The sequence below is a fragment of the Protobothrops mucrosquamatus genome, unplaced genomic scaffold, assembly GCF_001527695.2.
Source record: "Protobothrops mucrosquamatus isolate PMUCROS unplaced genomic scaffold, P.Mucros_1.0 scaffold3450, whole genome shotgun sequence".
Classification (NCBI taxonomy): Eukaryota; Metazoa; Chordata; class Lepidosauria; order Squamata; family Viperidae; genus Protobothrops; species Protobothrops mucrosquamatus.
Window position 1 is genome coordinate 135,388 of NW_015389428.1, and position 14,053 is coordinate 149,440.

The 14,053-nt window shown below is 44.6% G+C and overlaps 1 protein-coding gene across 1 annotated transcript in view; it reads right to left on the bottom strand.

Annotated features, from left to right (window-relative positions):
• Positions 1–3,558: 3,558 nt before the first annotated feature.
• LOC107297668 (class I histocompatibility antigen, F10 alpha chain-like) overlaps positions 3,559–14,053 on the bottom strand; it is a 13,332-nt gene continuing 2,837 nt past the window's right edge. The window contains exons 3-6 of the mRNA XM_015827027.2: positions 11,726–12,001; positions 6,293–6,562; positions 4,450–4,752; positions 3,559–3,578 (exon numbers count right to left, since the gene is read on the bottom strand). Of these exons, the coding sequence (XP_015682513.2) occupies positions 3,559–3,578; positions 4,450–4,752; positions 6,293–6,562; positions 11,726–12,001 (869 nt within the window). The remainder of the gene's footprint in view (positions 3,579–4,449; positions 4,753–6,292; positions 6,563–11,725; positions 12,002–14,053) is intronic.

Genomic DNA, 14,053 nt, shown 5'->3' on the forward strand with positions numbered 1-14,053 from the left:
CCAGCTCTATTCTATTCTAACTCAAGCGGTTCATCTTAGCTTGCTGTATCAAGCAGGCCTTCACCTTAAATCATATATTTACTTCTTCTGCCATAACAGCTTTGTGAATACAGCCACCTTGTTTCGATAGCCTTGTTTTGTTTACCACACTGTGTTGAACTCAGCCTACGTTTTGCTACGCACTAAATATCCAAGCAGTTAAAAAGCTTACAAACATCCAAATACATTTGCAAACATTTCATCAATTCAATTGCAGTCCGAATAGCTCAGCCAGAGCCAGGAAGTTGATATCGTGACATGAAAAAAGAGCCATGTGGCAACATTTCCTGTGCTTCCATCTCAATTCACAGCATCGTTTCAGACTGCGGAGAAAACATAGGACAAACAATGATCAATTCAACACTGCAGAAGGACATAAAAGTGACAGACCTGCAATGACAAAAAACATCTACTTTTGTTCCTGGATGAGGACAACCCAAGAGGCCAAGGTCTATCCTGGTCGCTGACTTCAAGCTGGAGTTTGACTCTGACTAACCAGAATTGACCTTGACTTCCTTCTTGGGATCAGCTGTCACCCAGCTCAAACTTATATGGGTTTTATTTAGATGTGGAATAAAATAAAATGTACCAATAAAGGAGTATATTTGTAGCTCTGGCATGGGAATTCTGGGGGATGAAGTCCACACATCTTAAAGTTACTAAGGTTGAGAAACATTGCTTTGAGAGGGTCCTTGGTGTTCTCTGAGCTTGCTTGTTTTCTTGCAGATGTTTCATTACCTAACTAGGTAACATCATCAGTGCTAGTAAGGAGTCTTGTTTGCTGACAGCAAGCTCAGAGAACATCAAGGACCCCTCAAAATAAAATGTTTTGGCTTGACAAGGGGGAAGGAGGTAGAGGGAATTTCCAACTTATGACCATAATGGAGCCTGCCCATTATGGTCCTAAGTCATGGTGGTCGTAAAACAGGTCACCCATGTGACTGACCCAATTTTACAACTTATTTTTGAGGCAGTCAATTGTTCACCATGGGCTGGTTTTGCTGAAAACTGCAAGTAGTCACAGCAGAGAAGCTGATTGGAGGGGCGCCATTGTATAACCAGCTTTGTCTAGTGGTGAAGGCACCAGGTTAGACACTAGGAGACAGTGAGTTCTAGTCCCGCCTTACATATGAAAACAGGCTGGATGAATTTCAGTCGATCACCAGGAAATGGTGAATTCTAGTCCCGCCTTAGGCATGAAAGCGTGCTGGGACTAGTCACTCTGTCTTTCAAACCACCCCACCTCACAAGATTGTTGTTGTGGAAAAAACAGAAGGAAGAAGAGTACTATGTCTGTTCCCCACAATGGGTTACTTATAAATAAATACAAAGTAATTGTCAAGTTTTGAATAATTATTGCTTTTCAGATGCCAATGAACTCAGGAGGGGGGGGGAGAAAGGATAGGTTTGGAATGCAGACATCAAAGTTTCAGAAGCCAGACCATGAGACTCAAGGACATTGCACCAGATGTTTGACCAGACCCAGAAACACTTTCTCATAACAATATTTTTCTACTTGATTGGGCAACGTGACCTGACCCAGAGGGAGGAGGGAGAATTCCATGCTTTTACTATATGGATTTGGGAGGGATCTTGCCAGAACTGGTTTTGCTTTCTTGTGTGCCGAAATGATGTACTCAATAAAGATTTACATTAAGAGATTGGAATTTCTCGAAGGTGTTTGCTTGGTTGGGTTCGTCAGTCGGAACCTTGACAGTAATAAAATAAAATAATAAAGATGGGTTACAAATCTAAACAAACAAACCTACCTGAAAGGCTCCAGGCAGCCCATAATATTTTTATAGCAGGCTGAGAAAATTTTGAACCTGGACTGTTCCCCAATCCTACCCGCCCGTCATTCTCATCGACATCTTTGCTTGCATTTTCTCTCAGATTCATTTCACAACCTGGACTTTGATTCTTGCATGCAAAACACAAAAATATTTGGTAATAATTCTACTCACGAGAAGGGTCATTCCTGGGATCATCCTCTCCTCTCCTGAATCCTAAATTGCAGAAAGAGAGAGCAAAAAGAGGAGATGTTAGGAGAAAAGCCAAGGGGAAGCCAATCAATGATGGGAAGGCGTAAACTTTAATGAGCTCACTTCAAAAGATGCATATTGCAAAAGCTGGTGCCTTTTAACAAAATGTGTTAATCTGAAAAAGGGTTTCTAAGGTTTGGGGGAAACAAATAGGACTTTAATGTTCTCCAAAAAGAAGACAGATAGGAAGGCCTGGGAAAAAAAACAGAAAAATTGGGGAAAAAACAGTTTGTCCATTTTTCCCCAAATGGCTCCCCCCCTCTGTTTTTTTCCCCATTTTTTTCTGGGTTTTTTTTCCCAGGCCTTCCCATCTCTATTTGGGACTACCCAAATCTCAGGGAGGGGAGATTATTGCCCTGTTTCCAAAAGGAGGAGCAGGAACAGAGACGGTACCCTTTCTGGATCCAACCAAAAGACATTGCCGACGCATCAGGAATCAAAAGCATGCCAACCTCACACGGCAACAGGTCTGCCAAATATGATCAAATCAGTCCCTCTCTTAGGACAGAGAATCTGAGGATCCTGGCTTTGATACAAATGGATCGTGTTAAGATATTCAAATTTAGTAGCTGGAGTAGTGGGGTTATGCAGTGAGCCCAAATACACAGGGGTTGTTCTCAACATCCAGCTTGAGGATCCAAATAAATCATCAGATTCACTCTGTTTCTGAAAATCTTACTGTTTATTGAATACACGGCATGGTAATGTCAAAGCAAAATTAACTTTGAGGTTCCCAGGCACCAATTCATAGAATTAAACAAATAAAACAAATATACATACATATACACATGGATGAACGGTTAATTCCTAATCCATGTCTATATGCATGTATATTTGTTTTTATGTATTTCCAGATTCATTCTTCTTTTGGGGAGGCAATATGTCAAGAATGAAACTTTGGCAGCTACGTGCCTGTTCATTTTGACTTGCCATTCCTTTAGGCGTCAGGTATATTTGTTTTTAACTATGTATCGATTGGTTGGAGAGTGCTGGTTCCTGCCTGAGGAAAACTGCACTGTGATTGGTTGCTGTGGGTGCAGCGGAGGGGGAGTGTCCCTTTTTCCCCTTTTTTCTTCTGTGTGCCTTCTGGGCTCTGCTATTTACCTCACGATGCTCCTGTTTGCCTATCTAGTTTGCTGTATATAGAGATGTTAAATATATTTATTCATATAAACCTACAAGTTCGTGTCAGCGTCTCTGACTTTATTTGGACAGCTGCTGCGCAATTCCCTGACAGGATCACTGGATTATCAATGATCAATGGATCATTCCCCAGGAGGGGAGGGAAATGGAGAAAGCAGCAGCAGAAGCAGCAGCTGGGAGGGGAGGAAGATTTTCATTGAAGCCCTTCTCTTTGAACAAAGCCTTTGAAAGGGACAGAACTGGAATGCCTCTTCCCAACTCAGAAGAAGACAGGACTGTCCAAACCTTGGACTCAGCTGAACTGAGACTGGAATCCCAGCAAGAGGCTGAGATCTCAAATGCTCCTTAAGTTGGCTGGGAAAACAGGGAAAAAGGAAGCCCAGAAACAAAAGAGAAACAGTTTGGTCTAGTGGTTAAGGCATTGGCTAGAAGAAAAATAGTAGGAAGGTGTGTTGGATATGTTTACAGCCCTGAGTTATTTGTGAAAATAATAAAGGCAGGTAATAAATAAATGAATACATAAATAAACAAGGAAGCAGCAAGTAAGCAAACAAGTTAGCTAGCTCCCCAAAGGGAGACACATGGGAGTAATTGACCCATCTTTCAATCACCCAGAAAAGGATACTTACTGAGAAATACCAAGATCCCAGAAATTGCACACACCAAGATAACGCCAGCCACACTAACACAGATGATAAGCCCCAGACTGGAACTGGATACTGGAACTGGATTGGAAGAAAGAGCAAATCACTCCATGGGAACCACAAAATATCTACTTTTTGGGGGAAAAGATCTCAAACAGCGAGAAAGATAAGGGATATACCAAATTAAATGTCAGATGTCTCTACGTCATAGGAGATGTCTAGAATAGAATAGAATAGAATAGAATAGAAGCAATGGATGGAAACTAATCAAAGAGAGAAGCAACCTACATCTAAGAAGAAATTTCCTGACAGTTAGAACAATTAATCAGTGGAACAACCTGCCTCCAGAAGCGGTGAATGCTCCAACACTGGAAGTTTTTAAGAAGAGACTGGACAACCATCTGTCTGTAATGGTATTGGGTTTCCTGCCTGAGCAGGAATTGGACTAGAAGACCTCCAAGGTCCCTTCCAACTCTACTACTACTATTTAATGTTGGTGGTGGTGGTGTTATTATTATTATTATTATATATATGGGCACAATTTCTTTCCCATAATTCTCCAGCTGTAAAAAGAGCCCAGCCTTTCCCTCCCTGCAGCCTCTCACCCTTCAGGTCCAGGTCCAGAGGTTGCTGCAAGCCATTGTGCTCCACGTGGCAATGATAGCGGCCCCTCTCCTTGGGATCGATCTGGATTCCGAGCGAGTAATAGTAGGTCCCATCTGAGTTGGGGGCCAGAGACTCATGGAAGGTGTCTTGCAGCCAGAATTCCCCATCCCTCCTCCAGGAGGCATCGATCTCCCTGGGATAGAAGCCGTGGATTCGGCAGACGTGCCTCTCCATACCATCAGCTTCTGTCCTGCTGCTCATCGTCACCACTGGAGGAGCTGGAAAAAAAAGGGGGGTTAGAATCAAAATTGAGCCTCCCCAGAAATCAGCTTGACTTGTGCATTACACGTGCAACCAGAACTCTATGAGTCTCCAAATAAATCAAGCTGCTTTGAATAATTTCTTTCTGCCAGAAAAACAAACATAAAAGCATTTAATTAAATACAGGTACCCCTCGACTTACAACATTTAGTGACTGTTCAAAATTACAACAGCACAGGAAAAAGTGACTTAGTTTTTCACACTTAACGACCGTTACAGCATCTCCATGGTCACATGATCAAAATTCAGATGCTTGGCAACGTATTTATGATGATTACAGTGTCTAGGGGTCATATGATCACCTTTTACAACCTTCCGACAAGCAAAGTCAGCGGGGAAGCCATATTTTCTTAACAACCGTGTTACTCATTTAACAACTGCTGTGATTCAGTTAAGAATTATGAAAAATTGTAAAATGGGGCAAAATTCACTTAACAAATTTCTCACTTCGCAACAGAAATTTTGGACTCAATTGTGACTGTAAGTCGAGCTGAATTATTATTTTCTCTGTTGCCTTGCAAGTACACTGAGTGTTTCTGTACTGGAGACAAATTCCTTGTGTATCTAATCACTTATGGCCAAATCAAGTTGATTTGATTTGATTCGAATTAACTCTTCTGGTTCTGCTTCCTGTCTGGATTCCCTTACAAGATTGACACTACTATTTCTACTTATAGAGACTGATTTTTTGAAAAAAATAATATCAGAGAGGGCTAAAAACAAGGGCAGCATCGAGGCTGCAATCGCTTGGACGACTCCCTAGATTCCTCCTCACTCGGTTAAATAATGACTCTGAACAGCCAGCCAAAAGAGAATCAGAGGAGGCTTCAGCTGGGGAAAGCCTGCAGAGGCAGACGGCCAGCGAAGAGGAGGAGGAACTGCCTCTTGCACCTTATCCGAGAGCACACAGGGCAGAGAAAAGGCAGGAGCAGTGGAGGTCAGCCAGACTACTAGGGAGAAGGCCCTGCCCATCTTGATGGGCTGCACTGGGAAACTGGCTATTTAGGACAGCAGTAATAGGGAGGCGTTACTGCCGGCTGTTTGTTTCCTCGTTGTGGTTCCTGCTTCACTGTGTTTGGAATCGTGCCGTGGAAACTCTGAACTTTTCTTGCTAAGTGAGCTTTCGAGTGTGTATTTTATTTTGGCCTGGTGGATTTAAGTTTGTTTACTGGAGCTATTTGTTTGAACAACTTTCACTTATTTGTGGACTATTGACCAGTTGCTTTGTGGACTAATCTTGGCTTGCTTGTGGCTGGGCCTATAGAGACAGTTCTGAATATTGGTAAAGGGAATTACTGGGGAACATTAATAAAATCACTAAACCACAGTTACCTGGGCATGAGTGAGTGGGGCAGCACATCGGCTGATGATAGCCAGCAGAAAACAAGCCAACTGGGTCATCTGGCCTGTTCTTTGCCAGCAAACCTACACAGGAAACACTCGCAACACCTAAGCAGATGCAGCTCCCATACTTTCTCTCTGGCTGTTTCTCCATACCTTCCCTCAAGGATATCTCCGATCTGTAGTGGTTGTTCTTCTGCAGCCACTCCAGGCAGATGCTCTCCAGGTAATCTGTGAAACGCTGATTGATGGCGGTTTCGATCCTCCGCTTGACCTCCTGGGCTTCTTTGTCAGCTACTGTCCAGATGCCGGTCCCCATGTCATAGCCAAGGAAATCCCGCCCATCATAGCCGTACTGCCAGCGGCCGCTCCTTTTCCTATCTTCCCCTACTTCACAGAAGACCATCAACTGGACGATGTGAAAGCCTAAAAGAAGCATCCCCGAGGTTAGGAGGAAAAGTTCTCTAGGAAATCAGAGAAAGCCACTTCCTGCTGGAGCTCCAGATTCTGTGACTGCCGAGAGAAGAAAGCAAGAAAGACAAGGATTACAGGAAGAGATCTTGAAGGCCAGTCGAGGTTGAGACAGAATTTGGGATCTGTAAGACAGATTTCTCACTATAAAGGAACTCACTATAAACAAGGCTGGGAAATTCCTCATACAGTCCAAAATTCCTTGATTAAGACAGTATTTCTTAGAGGCCTACATCTCCCAGCACTGGAGTGAAGTTGCCTTTCCTGAGATCACTTTTAGATAACTCGAAATTGTGAAGGCAAAAGATCTATCTTGTTAGCATTTGTGGATGATATTTGTTACAGATGTTGAGACTCTAGAAAGAGTGCAGAGAAGAGCAACAAAGATGATCAGGGAGTTGGAAGCTAAAATATGTAAGGAACAGTTGCTGGAATTGGGTATGTCCTGTTTAATGAAGAGAAGGACGAGGGAGGACATGATAGCAGTGTTCCAATATGTCAGGGGCTGCCCCAAAGAACAGGGGGGTCAACCTCTTCTCCAAAGCACCTGAGGGCAGGACAAGAAGCAATGGATGGAAACTAATCAAGGAGAGAAGCAACCCAAAACTGAGGAGAAGTTTCCTGACAGTGAGCACAATTAACCAGTGGAACAATTTGCTTCCAGAAGCTATCAATGCTCCAACACTGGAAGTTTTTAAGAAGAGACTGGACAAAAATTTGTCTGAAATTGTATAGGGTTTCCTGCCTGAGCAGGGTGTTGGACTAAAAGGTCTCTAACGTCTATTCTATTCTATTCTATTCTATTCTATTCTATTCTATTCTATTCTATTCTATTCCATTCCATTCCATTCTATTCTCTGTTGTTGCAATGAAAATTATATGGATGTACACGTAGTCTTAGGATTGTTAGGTAGTTCAGTTAGATGGGCCTCCCCAAAGATACCGTATTTTCCGGCGTATAAGACAACTGGGCGTATAAGACGACCCCCAACTTTTCCAGTTAAAATATAGAGTTTGGCCTATATCAGGGGTAGGCAACCCAAAACACTCAAAGAGCCACTTGGACACATTTCCCACTGAAAACAAAACACTGGGAGCCGCAAAACCCTTTTGATATCTAAAATGAAGATAAGACTGCATATATCCTTTTTTACCTTTATGATATGTGTGTGTGTGTGTATGTTTGTGTGTGTATATATAAAATAAAGGTAAAAAAGGATATATGCAGTGTTATCTTCATTTTAGATGTCAAAAGGGTCTCTCTCTCTGTCTCTCTTTCCTCTCTCTTTCCTTTCTTTCCTCTCTCTCTTTCTTTCTCTTTCCTCTTTCTCTTTCCTCTAACTTTCTCTCTCTCTTTCCTCTCTTTCTCTGTCTCTCTCTTTCCTCTTTCCTCTCTTTTTCTTCTTTCCTTTCTCTTTCCTCTCTTTTCTCAATCTTTTTTCTCTTTCCTCATTTTCTCTCTTTCTCTCTCTTTCCTCTCCTTCTCTCCCTTTCCTCTTTTTCTCTTTCCTCTCCCCCTCTTTCCTCTCCCTCTTTATCTCTTTCTCTTTCCTCTTTCTCTCTTTCTCTCTCTTTCCTCTTTCTCTATTTCCTCTCTCTTCTCTTTCTCTCTTTCCTCTAACTTTCTCTCTCTCTTTCCTCTCTCTTTCTCTGTCTCTGTCTCTTTCTCTTCCTTTCTCTTTCCTCTAACTTTCTCTCTTTCCTCTTTCACTTTCTCTTCTCTTTCCTCTCTTTCTCTTTCCTTTCTCTTTCCCTCTTTCCTCTGTTTCTCTTCTCTTTCTTTCCTCTTTCTCTTTCCTCTCTCTCTTTCCTCTTTCTCTCTTTCTCTTTCCTCTTTCTCTTCTCTTTCTTTCCTCTTTCTCTCTTTCTCTCCCTCCAGGTTAGGAGAGAGAGAGAGAGAATGAAAGGCAGACGGCGCCGAACGGGCAGGGAAGGGGAGCAGGACGGGAGGCAACAGCTCCTGGCCGCCGCCCCCATTGCGTCCTCAGCCGAACGTGCGGGGAGGCAGCGGCTCCGGCAGCAGACACTGCAGCATTGTTGGGGTCACCGCCGCCGCCCCTGACCCGGCCGCCACTCCCGCTGCATCCTCAGCCACTTCGCCGTCGCAAGAGGAGGGCACCAAGGCCGGGTGCACCATGGGCGGCCGCGGCTGCAACGGGGAGTGCCGCCGTGGGGACGGGGGGGGTCCCGATCGCCACCAGCCCCGCCGCCCTCGCAGCCTAAGGTCCCCTTCTGCAGCACCGAGGGCGGCGGCAGCTCCCCGAAAGTGGCCGAGGAAGGCGCCACCGATGGGGCCGGGTGGCAGGCGGCAGCCAGGAGAGCCCTGCGGCAGCCAGGCGAGCTTCGTGCCTGACTGCCACCCGGCCCGGGGAGAGATGTGGCCAGCTCGGCTTCCCGAGGTGCAATGCCCCCGCTGGCCACCAGCCCAGCCATGACTGACGCCCGGCCCGGCCTGGGGAGACATATGGCCGGCTCGGCTTCCCGGGGTGCAATGGTCCCGCCGGCCGCCACACCAGCCATGACTGCGGCCCAGCCCGGCCTGGGGAAACATGTGGCCGGCTCGGCCGTATTTTCCGGCGTATAAGGCGACTGGGCGTATAAGACGACCCCCGACTTTTGAGAAGATTTTCAGGGTTTAGAAAGTTGTCTTATACGCCGGAAAATACGGTACTTACGATCTGATTCCGAAACTAACACTTGTTTCCCTCCCTGTGGTCACATGACTGTATTTCAGTCACTCAGCAACCACTGTGTATTTACCGCCATTTGCAGTTTTCCATAGTCATGTGATTGCAATTTGTGACTTTTGCCCCAAACTGGCATTTTCTTCCAATTTTTGGCAAAAACAGCCCATGATCACATGGGAATTAGGGAGGTGGATCGTCTTCAGAGACAGAATGGACTCCTTCCCAGCCGATTCCAGCCTGACTCCAAGGTTGCTCAGCCCTGAGGATGACCTGCTATCCGTCCTGTACCTCAGCATTCTCAAAACCGCCATTCCGCACTGTATTGGCTGCCGGTGGGTTTCTGCGGGGGAAGACTAGCTTGGTGCTTTGTGCAGGAATGTTAGATTCCACTTGGCCTTACTGCAACCACTGTCTCTCGGTAAAAGTTATTTTGATTAACCACACGGCATCAAGAGTTGTCCTTTCCTGTTCCGGTTCCGGTTTGCCCCATCCATAGCATGGAGCCTGGTATGTGTCTATGGAGATTCTCAGTCAAAGGTGCTTTTTTCAAGCGGCAACTGGACTTTCTTGTTTTTCTTTGAAGACGTTTCGCTTCTCATCCAAGAAGCTGCTTCAGCTCTGACCAGATGGTGGGGAATGGAAGGACTTATACTCCTTGCAGACCGCTGGTCATTTGCATTCTTTTAGAGAGTCATTCAGGCCACTTGGAGGTTTACCTGTGTGCTCAGGGTCACCTGAGATGTGCAAATGGGGGTGGAGCCTTCTTGGAAATGTCTGAAAGGACTGTGTTGTAGACTGGAGATAGATGATGTTGTATCCCTCCCTCTCTGTTGATGTCGTATCCCTTCCCCTCTGTTCAATTTTGACATAGATGGCTTCATTGATCCCTCTTTCAAACCAGCGGTTCTCTCTGTCCAAAATGTGGACTTTGCTGTCTTCGAAAGAATGGCTTTTGTCTTTTAAATATAGATGGACTCCTGAATCTTGTCCTGATGGGTTTGTTCTCCTCTGCTGTGCCATGCGTTTGTGAAGTGATTGTTTTGTTTGTTTTGGGTTACTGTTGTGATTCCTCACCAGGCAGTGGATCCGGCAGGTGAGTCTGAGGAATCAGATGAGGAGGAGGGACCTGCAGTGACATTAGAGTCAGAGGAAGGCTCTTAGGAGCTCCAAGACTTACAGTCGGACAAGGAGCCTAGCCCCTCTACTCGCGCGCAGGCTGAGACACAGCTGTGCTCGGAGCCTGAGTTGGACAGTGATGAAGAACAGTTGGGAAATAGCCAGGATGCACAAAAGCGCAGGCAAGAGAAACGAGTAGGACAGAGGAGTGCAATGGGGTGGCTCCAAAGACAAAGGAGAAAGCACTAGGAAGCCTCGCCTTGGCTGAATTATAAAAGGGAAGGTGTGGGAGGTGCTGGTTGCCGAAGGCAACCGTTCATGTTGAGGATCGAGTTTCTTTGAACTGTGTTTGTTTACCTTGGACATTGACTCAGATCTGTAAGAATAAAAGGGGTTGGTTTTTTATTGTGGTTCTTGCCTGTTTCTTGGAAGAGGGGTGTCTCCTTGTGAGCATAACAAGAACTCACGTAGGCTGGGACAGAACAGTTACTAACTTATCAACTGCAGTGATTCGCTTAACAACTGGGGCAAGAAAGGTTGTAAAATGGGGCAAAACTCACTTGACAAATGTCTCACTTAGATACAGAAATTTTGGGCTCGATTTGCTAAATTTTCTGCACCCACACAAACAAAAAAATTCACATTTCTGATGCTTCTCGGTCGGACTGTCATATTTTCATTTTAGACTCGAGCCCACTTGAGTTCTGCAAGAGGGAAAAGGCCAGGGCATCAGCAACCAGCTTATTGTGGACCAATCAGTCCGATTCATGAGGAAGGCAGGAAGATCCGTAAGAAAATGGAGCTTTGCCCTCCGTCTCCTTTCTTTCAGGATAATGTGGGGAAAAATGCACGTGCAGCAAACTGCTGTGCTTTGCCCCCCCACAAACCTCATAATCTTTTGATACCCTTTGTCCCAATGAAGCAGCCAGAAGGTCATACCCTTTTGACTTAATGCCTCACCTACCTAAACAGATAATATGCTTAAGTTCCTTCTCCTATCTTTTCCTGCCTTTGTTAGTTCCTTCTGCTTTCATCTCCCTGTATTTGTTCTTACCTGGTCTTTGATCATGTAATGTGTTACTAGGAATTTTCCAATGAAGAAACTTTATGTCAGCATCTAATGGTTGAACTTATGAATGTAAAATGTCAGCATCTAATGGTTAAGCTGGTGTTTGTAACAAGTATATAAGAAGCAATAAACTCAGAGTTTGTCAAGCTGTGTCCTGCAGCTTCAAACCTCTGCTCAAGACATGCCTGCGTCTTTGTCTTAGCGTCAGACAGGATAACACCCACATCCCTCCCACCCCTCACTTACCTCCACTTTGGTTATAGAGTCTCTGGAGCATGAGCACGTCCTCCTGAAAGCGTTTCTCGTCTTTTTGCAAAATCCAGGTGTACTTGTTATAGAATCTGGAATCTTCCTTCTCCAGTGTATATATCCAATCTACTTGAGGATGCATCTTCCTGGTGTGGCTTTCGTAGCGAATGATGAGCTGATTGTTTACATAAGCTTCGGCTGTGAAGGGTGGCAGCCCTGGACAAGCCTCCGTCGCAGAAGAATAGCTCACACGGCTTACGCGAGGGGAGGAGCCTAGAGAGAAACGAGAGCAGAGCGGAGCTAGGAGGGACTGGAGACGGGTTACAGACTGAGGCTCCAGAGGAGTTGCAGCATGAGGTGCAATATGGGACTGTCAGAGCTGCCATCAAATCCTTGACATTCGTGACTGTCAGCCTGCCATGAAGTATGGAGGGAGGGAGGGGAAAGTGAAACAGTTGAATGTGGCCCCACCACCAAGTGGACTTTTCCCATAACAAGAAGTATTACTATTGGACAATGTGAATACCCGGTGGGAGGGGGCGAGGGAATCTATTGTTTAATTAAGCAAGCTTTCAAGTGGGAAAGCCAGAGCTGGTGTCAACTCTACAAATGAGCATGGCTGCAGCCATTTTCCTTCTTATTCTTGGTTGCCACATAGAACGGAGGGAGAGGTGTTGCCCAGGTGCTTCGCTAGTCAAAATAATCTTTTGTCCCGTGGGAACCAAGGTCATCGGCTGCTCCCGAGACTAGCGACTGGGCGTTTCATAAAAAGCCCGCCAAATAATCATATCGGGGAACGTAGTTGCTTGCATAGCTTTTGTGGGTAGGACATTTAACTTTATATTGGGAAATTGTTGCTTGTGTATCCAGACTTGGTTTCACTTTTGACCATGCCAATATTTTGTAACTAATAAACATGTTCTTTGAGGAATTTGCAAGCCTCGGCGTTCTGCTTTATTCATCTCTGTCTGTCAGAACCATGACAGCTGGTTTTGCATGCCAATGTAAATTTTGTGCCTATGTAAAATTCTGTGCCAATGTAAATTTTCAGTAAAGTATTATACTCTTGGTAAAATCATATCCCAGAAGTTTCTTTTCCTGGAAATGCCAACTGGACAGTTGACATAGGGCAGGAGAGGAACTGGACAAGGAATGTTAACTGGGAAATTTTGGCACACGAACTTCAGTTCTGGCTTTGCTATACTGTAGTCCACTTGGCTTTTAGTAACTTTCACTACAAATGGAGTCGAGGGTCTTCCTTTACTAAGAAACCAAGCTGGGGGCAGGTCTGACAGAGACCTTCACTCCACCCTGTGTCTACAATTCCATGCAGAGAAATATAGAAAAAGAATGTGAATTAAGTATTGTAATATCATCGCAGTCCTGGGTGCTCTCTGAGCTTGGTTTTTATGTATGTTTCTTTTCCTTTGACGATGTATGCACTTTTATTTTTGTGCGGTTTTTTTTTATTGCGATAAAGCATTAGGTGGGCTTGGCATGCTTAGCTGTCCTTCTATATTTAAGAAAGGCAGCAAAGAGACCCCAGCATGGATAAACTTCCTGTCCGGTCTTTTTTTTTTTTTAAATATTTTAAAACATTTAAAGAATTAAATCAATGACTAAATAACTCAGACAGCAAAATGGCTGTCTGAGGAAGCTTTGCAAATAGCTGAGGAAAGAAGGGAAGCAAAAGGCAAAGGAGAAAGAGAAAGATACACCCAATTGAATGCGGAATTCCAGAGAATAGCTAGAAGAGATAAGAATACCTTCTTAAATGAACAGTGCAAAGAAATAGAAGAAAACAACAGAATAGGGAGGACCAGAGATCTTTCAAGAAAATTGGAGATATGAAGGGAACGTTTCATGGAAAGATGGGCATGATAAAGGACCAAAATGGCAGGGACCTAACAGAGGCTGAAGAGATTAAGAAGAGGTGGCAAAATTACACAGAAGAACTATACAAGAACGAGCTTAACGTCCCAGATAACCACGATGGGGTGGTCACTGACCTCGAGCCAGACATCCTAGAATGTGAAGTGAAATGGGCCCTAGGAAATCTGAGCAACAACAAAGCTAGTGGAGGTGACAGTATTCCAGCTGAGCTATTCAAAATCTTAAAAGATGACGCAGTAAAAGTGCTACACTCAATTTGCCAGCAAATTTGGAAAACTCAACAGTGGCCACAGGATTGGAAAAGGTCAGTTTACATTCCAATTCCAAAGAAAGGCAATGCCAAAGAATGTTCAAACTATCGCACCATTGCACTCATTTCACATGCTAGTAAAGTTATGCTTAAAATCTTACAAGCTAGACTCCAGCAGTATG